The following is a 27,434-nucleotide window of genomic DNA, read 5'->3' on the forward strand; positions in this document are numbered from 1 at the left end:
AAAAGTTTAACGCAAGTGTGAAAGTACCCCTACACCATGTACCATTCTCTGACCTTCATTTTTCATAAATTACTCTTTCACTGTCCTGTGTAGATCCCGAAGTAAACGCAGGTTGGTGACAATACTGACCCAGGTTTCACCCTGTATAAGGGATGCTGCTGTCCTGTCACCACGACCCCTCAGGATTGCAGCACAGGCTCCTGCTGTAATATATCAACTGTATTTGCATCACAAGACACAAATACGGTGGGAAACTGCTCTGCTTTCATAGAGACCGGTGCACGTCGGCCCCATGGTCAAAGCTGCAGAGCAGCTGCTGTCCGGTGTCAGTTCTCCTCCGCGTCAGCAGGGGGCGATGTGCAGCGCGTACATCGTTACCACTGGTGGGAAGTACACTGTGGTGAGGGCAGGGCTGACAGCTGATGGCTGCTTCCAGGATGGCCCACGCTGGAGAGATGGAGCCCGGGCAGTGTGCTCGTTTCTATCAGGAGCGGGGGCTGCATTCCCTGTGTTCAGTGGCGCAGGCGCTCAGCCAGTTCGCAGAGTGAGTGCCCCGTCCAGCTTCCCTCTCATATAGCCTTGCAGTGTGTACTGACGAGCTGTCCGTGCATTACTACACATTGCCTGATAGCAGTGAGCAGGTTATGTGCTTTCTGTGGTGGAAGGCGTATGCCTGCTGGAGCACAAGTTTTCATGTAGATTTCTCAGCGTTTCCACACCAAAATGTACATGTTATGGTAGATTTACATCACCATTTCGTTAGCCTTTAATTTTGGCGCGGACAAAAGTCTGCTGCCTTCTCGAAACCGCCCAGCCTGCCGCCTTGAGACCGCCCCCCGGCCTTTCGCAGCGAAACCGCCCCCTTGGCCTTTCGCAGCGAAACCGCCCCCCGGCCTTTCGCAGCGAAACCGCCCCCGGCCTTTCGCAGCGAAACCGCCCCCCCCGGCCTTTCGCAGCGAAACCGCCCCCCCGGCCTTTCGCAGCGAAACCGCCCCCCCGGCCTTTCGCAGCGAAACCGCCCCCCCCGGCCTTTCGCAGCGAAACCGTCCCCCCGGCCTTTCGCAGCGAAACCGTCCCCCCGGCCTTTCGCAGCGAAACCGCCCCCCCGGCCTTTCGCAGCGAAACCGCCCCCCCGGCCTTTCGCAGCGAAACCGCCCCCCCGGCCTTTCGCAGCGAAACCGCCCCCCCGGCCTGCCGCAGCGAAACCGCCCCCCGGCCTGCCGCAGCGAAACCGCCCCCCGGCCTGCCGCAGCGAAACTGCCGCGAGACCTCCCCAACCTTCTGCAGTGAAACAGTTTTTGGTGTCTAAGGGTACAGCCACACGTTCAGGTTTTTTGATGCAGCTGTTGAAGCCAAAATCGGGAGTAAACGAGAAGTATCAGCCCTTGATATGTTCTCTCCTTTTATGATCCACTTCTGATTTTCACTTGTGAAACTGCATAAACCTGAACGTGTGACCATACACTTAGGCCCATCCCAGGCAAGTGAGTTGACAGTGGGGAAACACGCTCCGTGTGGGAGCATAGTTTCCTGGCCTGAACTCTGCTCTTGTAATGGGACTTCACTGCATAAGGCCTCATGCACACGACCGTTGTTGTGGTCCGCATCCGAGCCGCAGTATTTGCGGCTTGGATGCGGACCCATAAGCTTCAATTGGGCCGCAAAAAATTGCGGACAGCACTCTGTGTGCTTTCTGCATCCGTTGCTCCGTAAAAATTCTCAAATTGTGGAATGCACACGGATGCCATCTGTGTTTTGCGTATCCGCAATTTGTGGACCGCAAAACACACAACGGTCGTGTGCATGAGGCCTTTTAATGATTTTTAATGCTGTGTGTCCCTGCCCGTCATCAGCTGTAATGATTTGAACTGATGGCATTATGTGAGTACAGTTCATTACAGCCGCTGTCGGGCTGGGATACGCAGCATTATAGATCATTATAATGCTGTAAGGTCCCATCACAGGGGCAGTGTTCAGGATGGGAAATGACTACCAGACAGAGCGTCTTTGGTCATCCCCTTTAAAGACTATGGACACTTGGGAGTCATCTTTTTGGGGCTAAAAAAGCAAAAGGTTTCTTACCTTGGTTTCCTGAATAGCAATCCGACTAATTATCCTACAGTATCCTGCAGTATATCTGTGTGTACCTAGGCAGAACTGGTATTGTGCAGTGAGAGAAAGCTGGGTAACATCCTGTGTGGGGCTGTGATGTCCTGCTGCTCTGATACTGTATCATAGACACACACAATGTATTGGGGCTCAGTAGTCTGTGCTGTGCAGGGTCGTAGGAAAGCAGGGTGATAAGTCAGTCTGGCCATATGGGGGGAATTATCACTACATAACAGTGTGGGAGATCTGGGTAAAAACCTCTACAGGGTCATCATAATGGTGACCACACTTGGTACATACATATGGCATCAGGACAACAGTGAGTATGCTATATGACTACATTGGTCTCCAGTATACCTCATTGGTGGTTACCTTGCTGGTGAAACCTCCCGAATGGCAAACCTGCCTGATTAGGCAGCAATATGGGAAAAGGGAATTATAATGGAGGAATTATCTTTCCGGATCTTTGGAGAGCTGGGTGGCTTCCTGAGGACTGTAATGGAGGCCCCTAGACTGTGTTGATGCTAAATGTATGTATACAGAGGCAGCATATTTAATATCAGATAGCTGGGACCCCCGCCGATCCCACACATTTCAATGGGACGGATCGCTCCTATAGAAGTGTATAGGAACGAGCCGTCCCATTGAAATGAATGGGACGGCTTGGGTGTAATTACACCTGCTCACCGCTGCAGATGCGACAGCGAGCAGGTAAACAATGAAAAGAAGGCAGCGCTGGCACAGCGCGCGTCTTCTCTTCAAACAGCTGATCGGCGGGGGTCTCGGCTGTTGGACCCCCGCCGATCTGATATTGATGACCTATTCTGAGGATAGGTCATCAATAAATATAACTTGGACAACCCCTTTAACATTCCGGAGTAGCTCCGGTGCTGGAGCCACCAATCTCTCTCCATTGTGGAGTGGACAGAGCTGGATACTGCAGCGCTGCTCCCAAACAGCTGACTGGTGACAGCGTGAAATGTAGGACCCACCGATCTGATTGATGGCTTATCCTGAGGATATAAACATCCTGGAAAATCCATTTAAAGATTTCTGCATTTGTATATAGTATTGGGACAATGATACAGTTCTGATCAAAAGTTTAAGACCACTTGAAAAATGGCAAAAAGTCATATTTAGCATGGCTGGATCTTAACAAGGTTCCAAGTAGAGCTTCAACATGCAACAAGAAGAAATGGGAGTGAGACAAAACATTTTTTGAGCATTCAATTTAATGAAAACAACGAATAAACTGAAACAGGCTGTTTTTCAGCTGATCAAAAGTTTAGGACCACACCTCCAAAAAAAAATAAACCCCCCAAAACAGAAATCCAACTTCCAAACATGAACTCAGTAATGAGTAGCTCCGCCGTTATTGTTTATCACTTCAAAAATTTGTTTCGGCATGCTTGATGCAAGCGTTTCCATGAGGTGAGTGGAAACATTTCTCCAAGTGGTGAAGATGGCCGCACGAAGGCCATCTACTCTCTGGAACTGTTGTCCATTTTTGTAAACTTCCCTTTCCATCCATCCCCAAAGGTTCTCAATTGGATTTAGATCAGTGGAACACGCAGGATGGGCCAAAAGAGTGATATTATTCTCCTGGAAGAAGTCCTTGTCCTGCAGGCATTGTGTACTGTAGCGTTGTCCTGTTGAAAAACCCAGTCGTTACCACACAGACGAGGGCCCTCAGTCATGAGTAATGCTCTCTGCAACATCTGGACATAGCCAGCGGCCGTTTGATGCCCCTGCACTTCCTGAAGCTCCATTGTGCCACTGAAGGAAAAAGCACCCCAGACCATTATGGCGCCCCCTCCACTGTGGCGCGTAGAAAACATCTCAGGTGGGATCTGCTTGTCATCCCAGTAACGTTGGAAACCATCAGGACCATCAAGGTAAAAAAAAATTCTCATCAGAGAATAAAACTTTCTTCCACCTTTGAATGTCCCGTGTTTGGTGCTCTCTTGCAAAGTCCAAACGAGCAGTTCTTTAGCGTTCAAGGAGGACGAGGTCTTTGAAGACTTTTTTTTTTTTTAAGCCCTTTAGTCTCAGATGCCGTCTGATGGTTATGGGGCTGCAGTCAGCACCAGTAAGGGCCTTAATTTAGGTTGAGGATTGTCAGTGTCTTGACGGACAGCCAATTTGAGCCTCCGGCTCAGTGCTGGTGAAATTTTTTTGGGTCTTCCACTTGACTTTTTTGTTCCATAACCCTCAGGATCATTTCAGAAATTCCAAATGACTGCCTTACTGCGTCCCACCTCAGCAGCGATGGCGCGCTGTGAGAGACCCTGCTTATGCAGTTAAACAACCCGACCACGTTCAAAAAGGGAGAGTTTTTCTGCCTTTGCCATCACAACGTGTGACTACCTGACAGAAAATGACAATGAATCCACATCTTTGCACAGATTTGTCCTTTTAAAGGCATGCGGTCCTAAACTTTTGATCAGCTGAAAAACAGCCTGTTTCAGTTTATTCGTTGTTTTCATTAAATTGAATGCTCAAAAAATGTTTTGTCTCACTCTCATTTCTTCTTGTTGCATGTTGAAGCTCTACTTGGAACCTTGTTATGATCCAGCCACGCTAAATATGATTTTTTGCCATTTTTCAAGTGGTCTTAAACTTTTGATCAGGACTTGCATATATGTGATCTGTAGCATTGCTTCTGCCACAGAAACACCTTCTGCTGCGTCCAAAAATGCACTGCACTACAGCCGGCAAGTTCACTATGTGTGATGTGTGTTGTACTGATCCTGGAACTGTTACTACCATTGGTAGCTATGAAATTCCTAGCAACGTAAAACCGCCATGCTCACTGTGTAGACAAAAATGATACAGTCTGAACCCAGCCTCTGCCTCTTCCAGGCTCACTTGTAGCATTAGAGGGGATAATGGTAAAAGTCCATGCAGATGTTGGTCACATTGGATCCCCGAACCCCGGGATTTCAGCAGTGCTAACTATGTACCGAGCCACCGTGCTGCCCACTCCCACATCTTCTGCTTTTGGCAATCCTTTTGTCATGGTATTGTCTATTCCTCCGCAGATCATCAGTGAAGCGCTGTAAAGACAAGCATCTAGATGAGGCTGTCCAGGCGTTAGAAGCAGCAGCACGTGTACTGAAAACCCTTTCTGGTGATGAGCTGCTTCCATTACTCCATTATATCTTCACCACGCAGATGGCTTGTAGCAGCTCTTCCAGTTTTTTCCTGAAGCTAGAAAAGGTAAATGAAAGGGGGTCTGACAGCAGGTAGGTAGTTGCATGACAGACCTATATTGCGGCATTCATTACAGGCAGGACTGAGGAAGTGAAGTTTTCTTCTGTCGGGATCCACTTACAGATGCCTAAAATAATCTATATGTACAGTGCCTGTAGAATTCAATAGGCTTGTATTATCCCTCTGTGTGTCTTCTATTCTATATAGAGACTCATACAGGTTTTCCCCTATATATTCTGTCCTTTGATGCATGCTGTATTATTCCCTTGCATTACTTCTAGGAGAGAATGCTTCTATCGGAGACACAGGATCCATAGTGTAGTCTTTTTGCCTCCGTGTCAACTCCATTCACAGAATGAAGCCTTTCCAGGACCAAAAAAGAATAGGTCATCAGTATGAGATCAGTCAGGGTGTCACCCCACCGATCAGCTCTGTACACTGTGTATTGGCTGTTTTGGGGTATTGCAGCTCAACTCCTTTTCAAGTACATTGGAGCTAAGGATAGGTTCTCATCTCTGTTAGGTAAATCCGGTACTCTGACTACCAGAGCTACCGAATCGGGCATAGCCAAGCACCGCCAGATCCCCATTCACTATAATGAGATCCGAATGCCGGCGTTCTCCAGAGAAATACTGCTGCGTGCAGCAGTGGTTTTCTGGCAGACATCTGGTATTTATGCTGTAGACCAGCCTGATGTCTGTGGAATCCCTTTATAGTGAAGAGGGATCTGGCAGTGCCCCTCTGCCAGGACAGAATACTGTATTTACCTAATGGACATGTGAATGAACCCTTAGATGATATACTTGAGAATTGCCATTACACAGTGCACAGAGCGGTTGTCTATACGCTGTTTACTTCTGGAACCACTACTGCTGCCAACAGCTGATTGGCGGGGGTGCTGGGTGTAACCCTCGCTGACCTGATGACCTGTCCTGTGGATAAGTCATCGATGTGTTGGTAATGTAAAACCCCAGAAATCCTTGATTAGTAATCCTGGATACTAATGTTTCTTTACGTGTATTTAATCTATATGTTTATATTAATGAATAGACTGACTGGAAACACATGACATCTACAGTTATACAATTCTGTTACTTTACAAACGTATATGAGGTGCTCTTATAGTGTTTTGTGCAAAGGAAATGATTCCTTATTGATTGGTTTAATAAAATGACGTTCTGAGTGAACATATGCACCTCTGTTGTTTTCCTCAGGTTCTAGAAAGGATTTCCCAGGACAGACCAAACCTTGTGGCACAGCACAGAGAACCATTTTTGACTCGCCTCTTACAGAGTAAAGAGGTGAGCTTAAAGGGGTTGTCCCTCTTCATTAAATATGTTTTATCTAATTTATTTACCCCCACAGAACATATCTTCCTATCTATGTCATTATCAAAAAGCTACCTTTCTTTCAATAAATCCAGATATGCGATCCCTTTTTTTTTTTTCAGTATCCCATGGATACGGCCTCTTCTGGCCGGCCGCATCGCTGTGCCGCGCCTGCGCACAACTGCTGAACACAGTCATCGGGCCGCCTCTCTATTCGTACGAGTACGCGCACGTCCGCGCATGCGCAAATACAGGAGGCGGGTGCCGGAATCAAATAGCCGGCACCCGACCTCTATGACAGGGAGCGGCACCTTAGGGGTTAACTGCCGCTGATCGCAGCCCCCTATCATAGAGGTCGGGTGCCGGCTATTTCACTCCGGCACCCACCTCCTGCATTTGTATTGACATTGGTGGCGCAGTGCGCCCCCCGAACACCCCAGTATAATAAACATTGAGTGCGGCCCCCCCCCCCCAGTATAATAAACATTGAGTGAGGCCCCCCCCCCAGTATAATAAACATTGAGTGCGGCCCCCCCCCCCCAGTATAATAAACATTGGTGGCGCAGTGGGAAGTGCCAATGAGGGTTAAAAAATAAAATAAAAAATTAACTCCCCTCCACCAATTGATAGCGCAGCTGCCGGTCTCCTGTTCTTGCTTCAGGACCTGTGGTGACATCACTGAGCTAATCACATGGTCCATTACCATGGTGATGGATCATATGATGTACCATGTGATGACCACAGTGATGTCACCCAGGTCCTTTGACAGGTCCTAAAGAAAGAACAGGAGACCGGCAGCTGCGTGATCAATTGGTGGAGGTGAGTTAATTTTTTATTTATTTTTTTAACCCTCATTGGCACTTCCCACTGCGCCACCAATGTTTATTATACTGGGGGGGGGGGGGCCGCACTCAATGTTTATTATACTGGCGGCGGGGGCCGCACTCAATGTTTATTATACTGGGGGGGGGGGGGGCCGCACTCAATGTTTATTATACTGGGGGGGTGGGGCCGCACTCAATGTATATTATACTGGGGGGGGCGCACTCAATGTATATTATACTGGGGGGGTGCACTCAATGTATATTATACTGGGGGGGGGGCCGCACTCAATGTTTATTATACTGGGGTGGGGGGCGGCACACAAGTTTATTATACTGGGGGGGGGGCCTCACTCACTTATTATACTGAGGGGGGGGGCCTCACATACATTGTCGGCTCCAGAAGGATGACTCATCCACATGAACGAGCACGCAAGGACTGAGCTCTCAGGGTGAGTCATGAGGAGGCGTGGCCGGCCTTCACTCAACTACAGGAGCCAAACCAGGAAGTTATCAGGACATTTACTGCTGGTAAGATTGAAAAAGCAAAGTGGGACAACCCCTTTAAGTTGACATAAAACACTTCTACTAGAGTTTTCTTACATTTTAGTTCATATTTATTAAGGTAAATGTACGCAAGAAAACATCTTCCCTCCACAGGTTAGTACCATGTGCTAATTAGACAAAATGTCATGAGAACCCCTGTAGGGCCCATGCACATGGCGGTTGCCGCTTTTGCGGTCTGCAAATTGCGAATACGCAAAACACAGATACCAGCTGTGTGCATTACACATTTTGCATAACAGAAGGACCAGCTTCCTATAGAACTGTCCAATTTTTGTCCGTAATACATTTTTTGGCGGGTGATGCGACATGGATGTGGTCAGCACACCAGGTTAACCTGTTAAGAGATGGGCAGGAATATATATATATAGTACAGACCAAAAGTTTGGACATACATTCTCATTTAAAGGGAGTCTTTCACCTAAAATGACAATTATACACCACAAACATCATGATAACCATTACATTCCCCATATTATAATCTTACCTTTCATATTGCTGTCCGTCGCCTATTCTCTCTTAAAAACGCTGTTCAAATCAAACCCCTCCCCTTTCACCCCTCTGGCCCGCCCTCGGTTCGTCAGATACCATCCTCCAGTTAATGACAAATCCGGCGCCTGCGCACTCCATTACCCACTAGGGCAGAGGCAGCAGAGCGTTTAATGCGCATGCGCCGGCCCGTACATCCCGATATTTTGGTAGTTTACTTCCGCCGGCTAGATCGGGCCGGCGCATGCGCATTAAACGCTCTGCTGCCTCTGCCCTAGTGGGTAATGGAGTGCGCAGGCGCAGGCGCCGGATTTGTCATTAACTGGATGATGGTATCTGACGAACCGAGGGCGGGCCAGAGGGGTGAAAGGGGAGGGGTTTGATTTGAACAGCGCCGTGGAGCCTGGGCACCGGCCGCATAAACGCCGCCCCTGGGCACCTTCAGAAACTAATTAGCATATGGATTAAAAGTGTTTTTAAGAGAGAATAGGCGACGGACAGCAATATGAAAGGTAAGATTATAATATGGGGAATGTAATGGTTATCATGATGTTTGTGTTGTGTAATGGTCATTTTAGGTGAAAGACTCCCTTTAAAGAGTTTTCTTTATTTTCATGACTATGAAAATTGTAGATTCACACTAAAGGCATCAAAACTATGAATTAACACGTGGAATTATATACATAACAAAAAAGTGTGAATCAACTGAAAATATGTCATATTCTAGGTTCTTCAAAGTAGCCACCTTTTGCTTTGATTACTGCTTTGCACACTCTTGGCATTCTCTTGATGAGCTTCAAGAGGTAGTCACCTGAAATGGTCTTCCAACAGTCTTGAAGGAGTTCCCAGAGATGCTTAGCACTTGTTGGCCCTTTTGCCTTCACTCTGCGGTCCAGCTCACACCAAACCATCTCGATTGGGTTCAGGTCCGGTGACTGTGGAGGCCAGGTCATCTGGCGCAGCACCCCATCACTCTCCTTCATGGTCAAATAGCCCTTACACAGCCTGGAGGTGTGTTTGGGGTCATTGTCCTGTTGAAAAATAAATGATGGTCCAACTAAACACAAAATGTATGGAATAGCATGCCGCTGCAAGATGCTGTGGTAGCCATGCTGGTTCAGTATGCCTTCAATTTTGAATAAATTCCCAACAGTGTCAGCAGCAAAGCACCCCCACACCATCACACCTCCTCCTCCATGCTTCACGGTGGGAACCAGGCATGTAGAGTCCATCCGTTCACCTTTTCTGCGTCGCACAAAGACACGGTGGTTGGAACCAAAGATCTCAAATTTGGACTCATCAGACCAAAGCACAGATTTCCACTGGTCTAATGTCCATTCCTTGTGTTCTTTAGCCCAAACAAGTCTCTTCTGCTTGTTGCCTGTCCTTAGCAGTGGTTTCTTTGCAGATATTCTACCATGAAGGCCTGATTCACACAGTCTCCTCTTAACAGTTGTTCTAGAGATGTGTCTGCTGCTAGAACTCTGTGTGGCATTGACCTGGTCTCTAATCTGAGCTGCTGTTAACCGATTTTTGAGGCTGGTGACTCAGATGAACATATCCTCCGCAGCAGAGGTGACTCTTGGTCTTCCTTTCCTGGGGCGGTCGGCATGTGAGCCAGTTTCTTTGTAGCTCTTGATGGTTTTTGTGACTGCACTTGGGGACACTTTCAAAGTTTTCCAAATTTTTCGGATTGACTGACCTTCATTTCTTAAAGTAATGATGGGCACTTGTTTTTCTTTTCTTAGCTGCTTTTTTCTTGCCATAATAGAAATTCTAACAGTCTATTCAGTAGGACTATCAGCTGTGTATCCACCTGACTTCTCCACAACGCAACTGATGGTCCCAACCCCATTTATAAGGCAATAAATCCCACTTATTAAACCTGACAGGGCACACCTGTGAAGTGAAAACCATTTCAGGTGACTACCTCTTGAAGTTCATCAAGAGAATGCCAAGAGTGTGCAAAGCAGTAATCAAAGCAAAAGGTGGCTACTTTGTTATGTATATAATTCCACATGTGTTAATTCATAGTTGTGATGCCTTCAGTGTGAATTTACAATTTTCATAGTCATGGAAATAAAGAAAACTCTTTGAATGAGAAGGTGTGTCCAAACTTTTGGTCTGTACTGTATATATACACATATATACAGTACAGACCAAAAGTTTGGACACACCTTCTCATTCAAAGAGTTTTCTTTATTTTCATGACTATGAAAATTGTAGATTTACACTGAAGGCATCAAAACTATGAATTAACACATGTGGAATTATATACAGGTCCTTCTAAAAAAATTAGCATATTGTGATAAAGTTCATTATTTTCTGTAATGTACTGATAAACATTAGACTTTTATATATTTTAGATTCATTACACACAACTGAAGTAGTTCAAGCCTTTTATTGTTTTAATATTGATGATTTTGGCATACAGCTCATGAAAAAAATTAGCATATTTCATCCGACCAATAAAAGAAAAGTGTTTTTAATACCAAAAAAGTCAACCTTTAAATAATTATGTTCAGTTATGCACTCAATACTTGGTCGGGAATTCTTTTGCAGAAATGACTGCTTCAATGCGGCGTGGCATGGAGGCAATCAGCCTGTGGCACTGCTGAGGTGTTATGGAGGCCCAGGATGCTTCGATAGCGGCCTTAAGCTCATCCAGAGTGTTGGGTCTTGCGTCTCTCAACTTTCTCTTCCCAATATCCCACAGATTCTCTATGGGGTTCAGGTCAGAAGAGTTGGCAGGCCAATTGAGCACAGTAATGCCATGGTCAGTAAACCATTTACCAGTGGTTTTGGCACTGTGAGCAGGTGCCAGGTCGTGCTGAAAAATGAAATCTTCATCTCCATAAAGCTTTTCAGCAGATGGAAGCATGAAGTGCTCCAAAATCTCCTGATAGCTAGCTGCATTGACCCTGCCCTTGATAAAACACAGTGGGCCAACACCAGCAGCTGACATGGCACCCCAGACCATCACTGACTGTGGGTACTTGACACTGGACTTCAGGCATTTTGGCATTTCCCTCTCCCCAGTCTTCCTCCAGACTCTGGCACCTTGATTTCCGAATGACATACAACAGTCCAGTGCTGCTTCTCTGTAGCCCAGGTCAGGCGCTTCTGCCGCTGTTTCTGGTTCAAAAGTGGCTTGACCTGGGGAATGCGGCACCTGTAGCCCATTTCCTGCACACGCCTGTACACGGTGGCTCTGGATGTTTCTACTCCAGACTCAGTCCACTGCTTCCACAGGTCCCCCAAGGTCTGGAATCGGTCCTTCTCCACAATCTTCCTCAGGGTCCGGTCACCTCTTCTCGTTGTGCAGCGTTTTCTGACACACTTTTTCCTTCCCACAGACTTCCCACTGAGGTGCCTTGATACAGCACTCTGGGAACAGCCTATTCGTTCAGAAATTTCTTTCTGTGTCTTACCCTCTTGCTTGAGGGTGTCAATGATGGCCTTCTGGACAGCAGTCAGGTCGGCAGTCTTACCCATGATTGCGGTTTTGAGTAATGAACCAGGCTGGGAGTTTTTAAAAGCCTCAGGAATCTTTTGCAGGTGTTTAGAGTTAATTAGTTGATTCAAATGATTAGGTTAATAGCTCGTTTAGAGAACCTTTTCATGATATGCTAATTTTTTTAGATAGGAGTTTTGGGTTTTCATGAGCTGTATGCCAAAATCATCAATATTAAAACAATAAAAGCCTTGAACTACTTCAGTTGGTGTGTAATGAATCTAAAATATATGAAAGTCTAATGTTTATCAGTACATTACAGAAAATAATGAACTTTATCACCATATGCTAATTTTTTTAGAAGGACCTGTACATAACAAAAAAGTGTGAAGCAACTGAAAATATGTCATATTCTAGGTTCTTCAAAGTAGCCACCTTTTGTTTTGATTACTGCTTTGCACACTCTTGTGTAGTCACCTGAAATGGTTTTCACTTCACAGGTGTGCCCTGTCAGGTTTAATAAGTGGAATTTCTTGCCTTATAAATGGGGTTGGGACCGTCAGTTGCGTTGTGGAGAAGTCAGGTGGATACACAGCTGATAGTCCATCACTGTCGATTGGAACGCTATATTTCTGTTAAAACTGTTACTTTATTAATCAGAAAACAAAAAGGGGAAGGGAGACTAACCTATATAAAAATTCTAGGACGCCATCCATTCAGTATAGGGTCGATGAATAGGACCTATAAACCGCACTGCGGTGGATACAGCTATGGATGGGGTCACTAGAAATACCGCAGGCTAGTGCTGTACTGCTGGTTGAAGCATAGGGCCATGGGGCCGTGCTTAATCAATACCACAGAAGTTAGGCACTATGGCGCGGTCGAGGTGCTCTGAACCACTACCAGCTGTTGGATCCCTGGACTAAAATAATTCATAGACTAATCCAGTGATAGACATCTGCCTGCAGAAGCCGATCTCAATTGAAACCATCCGTTCATATAAAACGGGTGTCTGAGAATCGGCCCTGCAAACACGAATCAATGGATCTAAGCTACAGCTGGGTGGAACAGGAAAAAACTGAATTGCCGTTGCTCATCTACCTGCAGAGGGCTGAGAACCGCAGACCTCAACTGCAGTGTGAGCGCAATGCAGATACATATGAACATTATTTCATCCCCACACCACACTCGACGCGTTCCGCCATAAGGCTCGTCAGGAGCGTGTATCTGTGGTTATCAGGAGAAATATTCAAAGCTGCTGAGCCTCCGTTACAGAGACTGCAGCTGTAAGTACGAGGTGGCCGGCCACCTCGTACTTACAGCTGCAGTCTCTGTAACGGAGGCTCAGCAGCTTTGAATATTTCTCCTGATAACCACAGATACACGCTCCTGACGAGCCTTATGGCGAAACGCGTCGAGTGTGGTGTGGGGATGAAATAATGTTCATATGTATCTGCATTGCGCTCACACTGCAGTTGAGGTCTGCGGTTCTCAGCCCTCTGCAGGTAGATGAGCAACGGCAATTCAGTTTTTTCCTGTTCCACCCAGCTGTAGCTTAGATCCATTGATTCGTGTTTGCAGGGCCGATTCTCAGACACCCGTTTTATATGAACGGATGGTTTCAATTGAGATCGGCTTCTGCAGGCAGATGTCTATCACTGGATTAGTCTATGAATTATTTTAGTCCAGGGATCCAACAGCTGGTAGTGGTTCAGAGCACCTCGACCGCGCCATAGTGCCTAACTTCTGTGGTATTGATTAAGCACAGCCCCATGGCCCTATGCTTCAACCAGCAGTACAGCACTAGCCTGCGGTATTTCTAGTGACCCCATCCATAGCTGTATCCACCGCAGTGCGGTTTATAGGTCCTATTCATCGACCCTATACTGAATGGATGGCGTCCTAGAATTTTTATATAGGTTAGTCTCCCTTCCCTTTTTGTTTTCTGATTAATAAAGTAACAGTTTTAACAGAAATATAGCGTTCCAATCGACAGTGATTTAATTTTGATAGGTGGAACGTATACCTTATACCAGTTATACCAGTGAAATTTTTTTTTTTTTTTTACAGCTGATAGTCCTACTGAATAGACTGTTAGAATTTGTATTATGGCAATAAAAAAGCAGCCAAGTAAAGAAAAACGAGTGGCCATCATTACTTTAAGAAATGAAGGTCAGTCAGTCCGAAAAATTGGGAAAACTTTGAAAGTGTCCCCAAGTGCAGTCACAAAAACCATCAAGCGCTACAAAGAAACTGGCTCGCATGTGGACAGCCCCAGGAAAGGAAGACCAAGAGTCACCTCTGCTGCGGAGGATAAGTTCATCCGAGTAACCAGCCTCAGAAATCGCAGGTTAACGGCAGCTCAGATTAGAGACCAGGTCAATGCCACACAGAGTTCTAGCAGCAGACACATCTCTAGAACAACTGTTAAGAGGAGACTGTGTGAATCAGGCCTTCATGGTAGAATATCTGCTAGGAAACCACTGCTAAGGACAGGCAACAAGCAGAAGAGACTTGTTTGGGCTAAAGAACACAAGGAATGGACATTAGACCAGTGGAAATCTGTGCTTTGGTCTGATGAGTCCAAATTTGAGATCTTTGGTTCCAACCACCGTGTCTTTGTGCGACGCAGAAAAGGTGAACGTATGGACTCTACATGCCTGGTTCTCACCGTGAAGCATGGAGGAGGAGGTGTGATGGTGTGGGGGTGCTTTGCTGGTGACACTGTTGGGGATTTATTCAAAATTGAAGGCATACTAAACCAGCATGGCTACCACAGCATCTTGCAACGGCATGCTATTCCATCCGGTTTGCTGTGTAAGGGCTATTTGACCATGAAGGAGAGTGATGGGGTGCTGCGCCAGATGACCTGGCCTCCACAGTCACCGAACCTGAACCCAATCGAGATGGTTTGGGGTGAACTGGACCGCAGAGTGAAGGCAAAAGGGCCAACAAGTGCTAAGCATCTCTGGGAACTCCTTCAAGACTGTTAGAAGACCATTTCAGGTGACTACCTCTTGAAGCTCATCAAGAGAATGCCAAGAGTGTGCAAAGCAGTAATCAAAGCAAAAGGTGGCTACTTTTAAGAACCTAGAATATGACATATTTTCAGTTGTTTCACACTTTTTTGTTATGTATATAATTCCACATGTGTTAATTCATAGTTTTGATGCCTTTAGTGTGAATCTACAATTTTCATAGTTATGAAAATAAAGAAAACTCTTTGAATGAGAAGGTATGTCCAAACTTTTGGTCTGTACTGTATATATATATATATGTAAAATAGTAATGAAAGCGGCACAGCGATCAGAAGAGTTCAAGGGCTGGATTTTATTTGGACTGGGAAGATAGGTTTGGTAGTGGGACTTCCCCAGTCCACCCCCTTTAGGGCATGTTTTCCCTGAGGGATACCCAGGTGTAGTCCAGCTGGGATCGTTAGGGGGAAATAAAGCACATCCCAGGCTGTCAGTCTGGGAGTTATGCCGGGAAAGCAGGCTGACTTGCTGGCTATTGAAGCCTGATTCCCTGTGTGTGATCTGCGCTCAATAGGTGAGCTAGAGACAATTTTGTGTTAGTTAGAGCCCAGAAGGGCAGGAGTTTATTTTGCTGTGTTTGTGCTTTGGGGTGCTGGAACCTCACCTTACCCAGTGCCAATATAACTGGGTGATCATCTGTATTACTGAAGTGCCAAAATAAAGCACAATTTGGACTTTAACCTCGTTGTCTGAGGAGGAATCTGTCATCGCCTCCCTGCTTGAGAGAGCAATCCCTTACTATATATATATATATCTATATATATATAGATATATATAGAGCAAGGGATCACTCATTATATATAATTAAAAAAATTCCACGGCACTCCAACTGATGTGATTCAAAAGTAGTGTTCTTTAATCACCAAAGAGACGTTTCAGTCCTCTTACTGGGACTTTTCTTAAGCAGCGGTATTTTCAGTGCAGAAGCTCCAACAGTCCTCCCAGTCTGCGTATACAAGAGGTCAACTTGAGACTGCTGCAGCTAATCAGTGGCTACAAAAGTCAAGTCTTTTACTTGTAATTGTAATGGAACCATTGCTTAGCATTGTGCTAATTGTAGGGCAAAAAAAGGATAGGATCACACATCCACATGCCATGCACAGATGCATTGCTTCTCAGCGCAGTCTATAAACATATATATTGAGGCACCTAGTATAGGTTTTGATCAAAATGCAGAGGCCCACTCACCACATCAAGACAGCCTCTTGTGAGTGGCTCCCTACTCTATACAGTGCCACATGGTGACCGCCACAACACAGCAGGTGGCAAGGACCAGCAGCCCAAAAACACCCTGCACGGTGCCAAAATGCCGGCAGCATGCATGTAACTGCTGCAGCCAATAGTTGATCACTAGAGGAAGGAAGAAGAGAGTAGTGTATCTCTTTTTTTTTTGTTTCTAACGTTTACATTAGTTTGTATTTTTTGCTTTTCTTGAAGTTTGATAACCCTTTTAATCCCCCAGATCTGTAATGAGATGACTATGCAAACTATGTCAGCCTATTGTTCTCTAATGGCACATACGTTTATTCAAAGATTTAAATAATGGCATTTTCCTTAAAATGTTTTATGATGTGCAGCTATTCTTATAAATAATTTGTCATTGTGGTTTTTATCATAGGTGTTCCAGCTTGTGGAACTGCATACAGGTAGGACTCCCTAATATATTATTCTTGGGCTACTTTCACACTTGCGGTGGAGCGATCCGGCAAGCAGTTCCATCTGCATGCAAACGGACAGCATTTGTAGATGGATCAGGATGCAGATCCATCTTACAAATGCATTGCAAGAATGGATCCGTCTCTCCGTATGTCATCCGGAGAAATTGATCCGTTATATATTTGTTTCACATATTTACCGGTCTGCGCATGTGTAAGGACGGATCCGGCATTGCGGTATTTTTAATCCGGCACTAATTCATTTAAATGTAAATTTAATGCCGGTTCTGGCATTCCGGCAACTGATCCAGACTTTTGGACGAAGATAATACCGCAGCATGCCAAAACGCTGTTCAGTGGCTGAACTGAAGACATCCTGATGCATCCTAAATGGATTTCTCTCCATTCAGAATGCATGGGGATATGCCTGATCAGTTCTTTTCCGGTATAGAGCCCCTTTGACGGAACTCAGTGCTGGAAAAGAAAAATACTAGTGTGAAAGTACCCTTATAACGTGTCCTATTGACTAGAATTGTACAGTATGTATGTATCTGCCTATATCTGTGCTTTGTGCTTATATTTATTTGGATTTTGTTGTTACATATGTAGTCATTGCAGTCTGCATGTGTTTTTCTTTTTCAGTATGTATGTGTTTGGAAGGAAGCCCCTCTGGACGGACATATTTTGCAAAAAATCTACAAGCTTTACTTTCAAAAATGTCTTTAACTTTATCTTCAGTGTTACATGGAGAATTTGCTCAAAGTGCTGATTACTGTCATCTCAGTGTTAAAGTAAGTTTAAAATCTTGCTGTTCTATACTGTTTGCGTAGTTCCCATTCACTGCTATGAGAGTCATGGAAACAGCATATACAGCTATTCGGCCATGTATATAACTCAGCCTCCACTGGCCAACGCTTATGGTGGTTATTACCAGGGCTTTTTTTTCTCAGAGAAAAGGTGGTGGAACTCACCCCCCCCCCCCCCCGCCTCCCATGGCCACGCCCCTACCCACCCCTAGGACCGCCCCCTAAAACCGCCCCTTTAGAGAACAGGGATGCAAGTAAAATTTGGGGGGCTATAAAAGTCCAGCCCAGCTAAGAAACCTCCCAGATGGGGATGGCACTGTTAATGGGGGATCTGGGGATGGCATCCACAGATCCCCCATCCTATAACAGTGCCATCCACAGACCCCCCCCCCACCCCATAACAGTGCCATCCACAGACCCCCCACCCCATAAAAGTACCTCCACAGACCCCCACCCATAACAGTGCCATCCACAGACCCCCCCACCCCATAACAGTGCCATCCACAGACCCCCCACCCCATAACAGTGCCATCCACAGACCCCCCCACCCCATAACAGTGCCATCCACAGACCCCACCCCTTAACAGTGCCATCCACAGACCCCCCCCACCCCATAACAGTGCCATCCGCAGCCCCCCCACCCCATAACAGTGCCATCCGCAGACCCCCCCCACCCCATAACCGTGCCATCCACAGACCCCCCCACCCCATAACAGTGCCATCCACAGACCCCCCACCTTAACAGTGCCATCCGCAGCCCCCCCACCCCATAACAGTGCCATCCGCAGACCCCCCCACCCCATAACCGTGCCATCCACAGACCCCCCCCTTAACAGTGCCATCCACAGACCCCCCCCTTAACAGTGCCATCCACAGACCCCCCCTTAACAGTGCCATCCACAGACCCCCCCCCCCCCCATTGCCGCTCCAGTACAGACTAGTTATAAAATGTGTACAATTAATAAGAATTCTATTCATAAGGCCCCCTCTGTAGTAGAACATTCAATATAGCCACCCATCCTACTCACAGGGTTGTTATTATCTTAATGCAGGGCGGCCGGGCAGACGAGCGGCAGCGTCACTGACTGACGTCACGTGGCTGTGCCGCCTACTTCATTCATAAAGTAGGCGGCGCAGGCACGTGACGTCAGTCAGTGACGCTGCCGCTCGTCTGCCAGGCCGCCCTGCATTAAGATAACAGCCCTGTGAGTAGGATGTGGCTATATTGAATGTTCTACTACAGAGGGGGCCTCATGAATAGAATTCTTATTAATTGTACACATTTTATAACTAGTCTGGAGCTGGGGGCCGGAGCACAGTGAACGCACCGGCCCCCAGCTCCTCCTCCCAGTCCCTCCCCGCTGATACATCGCAGCCTGCGATGCTGGAGCATAGCAGGCTGCGATGTCAAAAGGTGGCGGAACGCCGTTCCGGTGCGTTCCGTCAGAAAAAAAGCCCTGGTTATTACCATCACGGCCATACTAGGCTGAGAGAGGAGAACCCCTTTAAAAGGCCAAAATAGGCTGCATCCGTAAAGGGTAAATTGTTGAGTAATTGAAATGCAAAATATACTAAAAAGTTGCATCCTTTTCAATTTTTTCACATATGGCTGGACAGCACCTTTTTTCAAATTGTACTTTATCCTCAACTCCTGATTAAATAAAAACAACAGTAAAATTAATTTAAAGTTTCTTTTTTTAACATTGGTTTCTCAGATTAGTTTTTAATTAAGAAGGCTGGGTCTGTTTTTAGGATATTCCTTCTGTCATTGTGTTCCCTCTAGTTGTGCCTTCAGCTGTTTCGAGAGCTTGCAGACAGTATTGGCCCACTGGTATGGGATTCTTCCTGTACACCAAACCTTGTGGAAAGCATACTGGAATCACTCCTGCAAATAATTACAGACCAGGTATAACTATTTTAGTACTTCATGGCAATTCTATACATCTGATCCATTGATTATATCAAGACGTAACTAAAAAGTCTATCTTTTCTTCATTTTGCTCTGCTGTATGCATGTTTGAAAGGGTTTTCAGGACCCCCGCTGATCAGCTGTTTGAGAAGGCACCAGAGCTCTGTTAAGTACTGCAGCCTTCACTATACTCGCCAAGCACAGCACAATGCATTCTATAGAAGCTGTGCTTGGTATTGCAGCTCAGCCCCATTCAATTCAATGGGGCTGAACTGCATATCTAGGCCACACGACAGATGAATGTGTCATTACTGGCCTAGGAAAAGCTAAAAAAAAGCCATAGCGCTCACAGGATCACCCGTGCCAGAGGATAGGTCATCAGTATTAAAATCTCACAAAACCCCTTTAACCCTTATGGACTTTAAATATGGCACCCGCTCATAGGCGCCTTAGCCAGCAGGTCTCTTTTATTTCAAACAGCAGAGGCCCCGGGCTAATGTCTACGACCGGCAATAATGCTGACCACAGCATTTACCCCTTTAGATGCCAATGATCAAGCGTGACCACAGCATCTAAATCTCAAAAAATTCTAAGCACACGCTTACAGGTTAGGACCTACTCCCCTGTGTGGCGATTGTTGGAGGCATTCCTTCTTTCTGATGCACTGAGTCTCTCTGACTGAGCGTATCAGAGCTGCAGTTCCTATGCGGCAGGATGCAGGCCTCCATAGGATAACCGCAAATAGAACTTATACTGTAGTTCTATGGCAGTATTACATCCAACTTAAACAAAAACAGGGTGCACGCCCGAAGGGACTAGACTATTGCCCAATAAACAAACCTGTAAAACTGTGGCAGAATTGTGCTTTTTTCCCGATTCCAACCAATTTTGTTTCCTGCTTCCCAGTACATTGTATGCCATGTCAAATGGCAGCATTAGAAAGTACAACTTGTCCTGCAATAAAAGAAGCCCTTATGTGGCTGTGTGAACGAAAAATAAGGTGAAGACAGGGAAGAAAAATGAAAACGAAAAAAACTCTGGTATTCAAGGGGTTGTCTCACTTCAGCAAATGGCATTTATGATGTAGACCAAGTTATTACAAGACACTAATGTACTGTGATTGTCCATAATGCCTCCTTTGCTGGCTAAATGTATTTTTTCATCACATTATGCACCTCTTGTGTCCAGGGATTACGACCACCCTGCAATCCAGCAGCAGTGGCCATACTTGCATTTTATAGGAAAAAGAGCTGACCTACGCACACAGGTTGGCCACTGCTTTTTTCTATAGTCGCATGCTTAAAAAAATACATAAAAGTATCCTATATGTGTCTGAATTCTGCCACTATGTACACATGTACTGATTTTTCATTTTCATCTTTGTATAGCACCTTTGTTGTGATGCTGCAAGGGTTTGCTGAGGGGGTAGTATTACCAATTTAAAGGGCTACGGTTTCCTCTACCCTCTTACAAACCCTCTTACGCTATTTATTATTAAACTTTTGGGTTATGGTGAAGACATAGAGAAGTTACTAAAAATTATTTTACTTGTAGTGACACTTGAGAGGACATGTATGTGTTGCCCTTGGTGTAACATAATACTGACATTGTCTGCTATAATGCAATATATATTTAAACTATTATTATTATTTTTTTTTAAGAATGTCAGCCGTGATGCTCGATTATTAGCTGGGACTGCTGTGGCCTCCCTGGCAAATACAGGACCAGTAGTGGAGTCAGCAGCTCTTGCTGCTCTGAACCTTGTACAGCATTTTGAGACTGGTGAGGAATTGGAACCTATATTGTAAATACCTATTTTACATAATATACTTTTTCTTTTCAATTTTCTTTTTATTATGGTTTAACAATCATTTATATGAAAGACAATACAAGGCATTATAATGGGAAGGCAATATAGTGCAATCTACTGTAGTACACAATTAGCATATAAACCATTATAATATATTCCAGTCTACATTGTTTGGATGAGTATTGCATAGTAAATAGTTAGACCGTTCCTATTGGTATACTAGAGGAAATAGTGCCGCAGTCCCAGTTCTGATGTTGGAATCTGAAAGACTTTGATTTGTGTAGTTTGGGACAAGTCTTGTCTGTCTTTGTCTTGTGTTGATTGACTTCAGTAAAACAACTTTAATAACTAGATGAATTGCCTTGTGTAAACAAAAGTATGAGTGAAATAACTTGTACAATACCAATGTGGTAAGTGTGTAATGTTTGTGTGTGATAGGGAGTAGAAAGGGGTAAGAAGAGGGGCGAGGGAGAGGGGATGTGAGCCCGAGACCACTAATTAATATATACGGAGGTGTAGAAAGAGTGAGTATTGTCACTGTTGGTTGTTTCGTCTCATATATCTCTTTTGGCAACTTCCTGTGGGTTACTTTCTTCCGACATGTGGTTAAGGAAAGAGGTAGAGTTGCGATATGCAACCCATGAGGCCCAAAGTGTCATAAATCTCCTCTGGGTGTATTGGGTTATCACGACAATCTCTTCAATACTGTATATATGGTTCACTTTATGCAACCATTGAGGTATTGTGGGGTAAGTTGTCGGTCTCCACAACGGGGGGATTAGAAATTTAGCGGCTGCTAGTAGAAAAGAAAGAAGGGATTTACTTTGCACATTTTGTTTCTCTTCATTCCAACCTAAGCATGTCAAGGCAGGTGAAGGTATAGTTGTTCATAAACAGATGTTTTTGGCAGTCTCTAAGACAGAGTTCCAGAACATTGTTAGTTTCGAGCAGGACCACCAAATGTGTATGTCCCTCTTTCCAAATTACATCTCCAGCAAGTGTCAGGGATAGATGGATACCAAATGTTAGTTTTAGGCCTAGTTCACACGAACGTATGGCTTTTATAGTTTTTTGCGGTCCGTTTTTCACGGATCCGTTGTTCCGTTTTTGAGTTCCGTTGTGTTTCCGTTTCCGTTCCGTTGTTCCGTTCCGTTTTTCCGTATGCCATGTACAGTTTACAGTAATTACATAGGAAAAATTGGGCTGGCCATAACATTTTCAATAGATGGTTCAGAAAAAACGGAACGGAAACAGAAGACATACGGATGCATTTCCGTATGTGTTCCGTTTTTTTTGCGGATCCATTGACTTGAATGGAGCCACGACCCGTGATTTATGGCCAAATATAGGACAAGCTCTATCTTTCAATGGAACGGAAAAACGGAAACGGAAGGCATACGGAACACATTCCGTTTTTTTAGCGGAACCATTGAAATGAATGGTTCCGTATACGGAACGTATACGGAACACAAAAAAACGGCCCGTACACCCGCAGAAAAAACGTTCGTGTGAACTAGGCCTTAACCGGGGTTATATACCATCGGGACAGTATCAAGAATTTTCTTGTATTTATATACAGGAGGATGGTCCATGTGAACATTTGTAAATGTTAGAGATTGCTTTGGGTGATTAAGCAATCTCTATTCCTAAGTCTCTTTCCCAGAGGCATATACAGTATAGGCTCGTTTAGGTGGGACAGGTCTAGTTAGGAGTACATTGTAACGTTTTGATAGCACCTTGGCCGGTGTGTTCTGTTGTGCCATTCGGGTTTTGAGTTGTGTCAGTTGTCTGTCCAATTGCCCATGTGATATATAGGAGTGAAGTGCCTTTTTGAGTTTATTATATTCTAGGAAGTTTCTTTTGTTAAATTATTTATGTCGGCAAGAGACTTCACCGGTCCATTTTCCATGACGTTTTCTAGTTGTATGTCCGTGGTGTGTAAACGGTCTGGGGAATCCAGGTGTCTTTGTGCAGTGTATAGCCTCGGTAGGAAGGGGCCGGTAGGAGATATGATGCCTGTACTTTCCATAAGTGTGTTACTTCTTGAGTTAGGGCTTTTTTAAAGGTTAGTATGAGTAAGGCTACTTTCACGCTCTCGTTTTGGCTTTCCATTTGTGAGATCTATTCAGGGCTCTCACAAGCGGTCCAAAACGGATCAGTTTGCATTCTAATGAATTCTGAATGGAAAAGGATCCGCTCAGAATGCATCAGTTTGCCTCCGTTCAGTCTCCATTCCGCTTTGAAGATGGACACCAAAACGCTGCTTGTAGTGTTTTGGTGTCCGTCTGATGAAACTGAGCCAAACGGATCCGTCCTGGCACAGAATGTAAGTCAATGGGGACGGATCTGTTCAGAACGGATGCAGACGGTTGTATTATCTGAACGGATCCGTCCATGACGCGAGTGTGAAAGTAGCCTTAGTAGGCAGTTGGTGCTATTACAGCAGTGTCTTCAGGGGTATTGGGGAGGAAGATTCTTCTAGTGCTACATGTAATTTGTTTGTTGTGGGTCTAGCCCAGTGAATTATTCTAGAAAGTACTGCTGCCGTATGATACAAGGATAGATCTGGTACCCCGAGGCCACCTAGTTGTTTGGGTAGTGTTAGTTTCGAGAAACCTAATCTGGATCGCTTGTTTTTCCAAATGTAATTTGAGAATAGGGATCTGTTTTTTATAAAATATGTCTTGGGTATCTTGATCGGTAACATCTGAAACAGGTAAATTACTTTTGGTAGAATGAGTCCTTTTAGTAAGTTTTTCCTTCCTATCCAGGATATGAAGGGAGCCATCCAGGATTCTATTTCATTTAAAGAGTTTTGTAGTAGTGCTATGTAGTTAAGTTTAGCCAGGTCTGTCCAACGTGCGCTTAGTTTAATTCCTAAATACGTTATATCATTTTTTGGCCATTTAAATGGAAATTGGCTTTCAAGTTTGTTCTTTATTTCTTGAGAGATATTTATGCCTAGTGCTTCTGACTTTTCCAGGTTTATTTTGACGTTAGAGAGTGATCCAAATCTGGTGAATGTATCTAGTACTGCTGGTAATTCTTTTACAGGGTCTGTGAGGATCAAAAGAAGATCGTCAGCAAAGGCTGCTTTGTGATCTACTGCGTTAACTTTATATCCTGCTATGGCAGGGTGTTGTTGAACGCTTTGAATTAGAGTCTCCATCGCTAGAATAATAGCGAGGGGGGCAGAGGGCAGCCTTGCCGAGTACCGTTTAGGATATCGAATGGGTCTGACAAAAGGCCATTGACCCAGACTCGTGCATATGGGCGGGAGTATATAGTTGGGAGATAAATTTGATAAAGGGTTTGGGAATATGGAAATGTTTTAGGGTTTTAGTCATGAATATCCAGTCCACCCTGTTGAAGCTTTCTCCGCATCCGTACCTAAGAGGATCAATGGGGAGCGAGATACATTAGCTTGTTGCATAAGATTTAGGAGTCTGATGGAATTGTCCCTGCCCTCTCTACCTTTTGCAAAACCAACCTGTTCGGGAGATATCAGAGTTGGTAGCAAAGGGCTTAAACGCTGCTACACAAGGCTGGCATATATTTTTAGGTCATTATTCAAAAGGGATATTGGTCTGTAATTACTGCATAATTCTGGATATTTCCCTTCTTTGTGTACGAGGGAGATATGTGCTTCAAGTACTTGTCTCGGTAATGCAGAGCCTTGTAGCACATCGTTACAAAAGCGCAGGAGAAGGGGTTGAAGAATTTCTCATAGGGATTTATAATATGAGACAGGGAGACCATCGGGTCCTGGGCTTTTGCCCGCAGGGCTCTTCGACAGGATGGACTGGACTTCCAGTAGCGTAAACGGCCTACTGATCTCTCTTTGTTGGTCCTCCGACAATGTTGGGAGACTAAGAGATGAGAGGAAGCCTTTGATCTCTTCCTGTCTCCTAATTGTTTGATCAGTAGTGTCTTGTGCTCTCAGTTGATATAGGGATTTATAATAATGACAAAATGCATCAGATATACCTTTGGCGTCCGTAACTCAGGAGCCTGTAGGATGTTTTGTTGAGAGTATGTACGTGCGCTTTGCGTTTTTTTATGAGGGACATCATTAATTTAGACACTTTGTCACCATGTATGAAAAGTCTGTTTTCCCATGCCATATTGCACGTTTAGTATGTCTCTCAATTGTTGTCGTTTGGACTCTAGAGTTAGATGATTTGTGTGTAAGTTCTAGTTGTTGAATCTGACTATATAGTTTCTTGTTTAGATTTATTGAGCTGTGAAGGTATTGAAATAAATTCACCTCTGACTGTTTTGTGGGCTTCCCAAACTGTTGTAAAGGGTAGTGTTTCATCTATATTCCTTTGAAAGTAATCTATTAGGGCGCTTTCTATGCGGCTTTTATATTGTTGGTTGCTGAGGATGGATTCATTCAATCTGCAATGGATATGTCTCCAAGTATCTACTAATTGGGCAGAGTGTAATGTTTTATGTATCCTGTTTAGCGCCTTCTTGGACAGCATTGAGCGTCCTGTGGATGTGTCCATATGTGGGTGGAAAGCTATGTTTAGGTCTCCTCCTAGTAGGAAAATTCCTTCAATGAAAGGCTTGTATTCTCTTATGGTGCATGTAATCCAGGTGTCTTGATTCTTGTTCGGAGCATATAGGTCATTTTATTCCAGTTTTGACAGATCATGCTGATGTATTTGTCAGTGTGCTATCTGGGCTCAAAGGAGTGAACTCTCCTCCGTATTTGCATACAGAGGCATGTGAAAGTGTCCATTGCTAAATTAAGAGTAATACCTGATGTCCAAACAGCTTAAAGTGAACCTCCACTTCTTACCCCAATTTATTTTTAGGTTTAATATTTTGAACTGATTAAGTTGTGACTGGTGGGAGTCTAAGAGCTTCTGTGCATCAGGGGTCAGAAAGTCGGCAATATTCCTAGTAACTGGTGCCTTCAGATACTCATGTAAAATAATCATGAAAATTATGGTAGAAGCTCAAGGCATATATACCAATATACATTTAGAAAATGATGAATGAGATGGACCTGCTGTCTCCACCCATGCCATGTCCCCTTTTTTTTATAGATCTGGCAGGAATAGGGAAGAAGTCCCAGATTCTGCCGTAACATGCCATGCGACAGAATCTGCGCCAGACATACGCCACGAAAGTAGCATATATCTCTTAATTAATGACTCACATAGTCTTTTCCTGAAACAATATTGCAAAAATGTATTGATGTTGATGTAACTAGTGTTGCAGAATTGATACAGTTATATCAACATCGATCCATTTTTGCCATATTGGTTAAGGAAAAAACTATGTTCTATTCATTTTTACAGCATGAATCCATGAATTAGCTGCTTGGCCCGCAGCAAGTGACTTATCTGGATATATATTGTAATTTTTTTTTTTTATTGTTAATCCATTTTATTATTGCCAGTCTATTTTATGTCAATATGTAATCATTTGTTTATTGGTATGTACGCCTTGAGTTTCTCACCATAAGGGTCCATTCACACGTCCGCAATACATCCGGCCAGCACCCCCATAGAACTGCCTATTCTTGTCCGCAATTGCGGACAAGAATAGAACATGTTCTATTTTTTTCAGGAGCTGCGGACTGGAAGATCGGGGCCGCGCTCCGGAAATGCGGATGCCGACAGCGCACTGTGTGCTGTCTGCATCTCTTCCGGCCCCATAGAGAATGAATGGGTCTGGATTTGTTCCGCAACGTTGCAGAATGGATCCGGACCCATTCTACAGATGTGTGAATGGACCCTAATTTTCAATAAAAAAAATAAAAATAAAAAAAACCTCATCCAACAGTCTTGATCAAGTACTCTTGCTTGTCCTCTGAGTGAGATCTAGTGATAGTACTTCCTACTAAGGTTTCACAGCTTAGCAACACCCTGCAGCAGGTACCACTCCTAGAAGCTTTTTTATAATTTCCACCTACTCCCATCTTCTTATCAGACTCAGTTGTGCTTCTTTTGGATTACCAGATGCTTTCTTGGGGAACAAGATGCTTGTTATTATCCATTTGTGATCAAATTAGTTTCACTTAGGGACCTTCCCTGCTGGAGGACGGCCTCTAATGCTGTGGACTGAACATCTGCCTTAGAAACTAGAGCGTTTTCTACTAATTATGATCCTTCTAGGCTGCTCCTCATCTAATGATTTGTTACATTTGTTTCAGGAGCATTTTTCCTCATCATTCATCTTTCCCTTCCTTGGGCAATAAAAACTGCTAGGCCAAGGCATGCTCCCC

At 44.7% G+C, this 27,434-nt stretch overlaps 1 protein-coding gene across 1 annotated transcript in view; it reads left to right on the top strand.

The window, feature by feature from the left end:
* Positions 1 to 417: 417 nt before the first annotated feature.
* Positions 418 to 27,434, top strand: part of LOC122924447 (thyroid adenoma-associated protein homolog) — an 80,350-nt gene continuing 53,333 nt past the window's right edge. Inside the window, exons 1-7 of the mRNA XM_044275541.1 lie at positions 418 to 544; positions 5,151 to 5,328; positions 6,537 to 6,623; positions 16,632 to 16,659; positions 17,311 to 17,459; positions 19,258 to 19,380; positions 21,045 to 21,165. Coding sequence (XP_044131476.1) covers positions 423 to 544; positions 5,151 to 5,328; positions 6,537 to 6,623; positions 16,632 to 16,659; positions 17,311 to 17,459; positions 19,258 to 19,380; positions 21,045 to 21,165 — 808 coding nt within the window. The 5' untranslated portion in view covers positions 418 to 422. The remainder of the gene's footprint in view (positions 545 to 5,150; positions 5,329 to 6,536; positions 6,624 to 16,631; positions 16,660 to 17,310; positions 17,460 to 19,257; positions 19,381 to 21,044; positions 21,166 to 27,434) is intronic.

The sequence above is a fragment of the Bufo gargarizans genome, chromosome 1, assembly GCF_014858855.1.
Source record: "Bufo gargarizans isolate SCDJY-AF-19 chromosome 1, ASM1485885v1, whole genome shotgun sequence".
In the NCBI taxonomy this organism is placed as follows: Eukaryota; Metazoa; Chordata; class Amphibia; order Anura; family Bufonidae; genus Bufo; species Bufo gargarizans.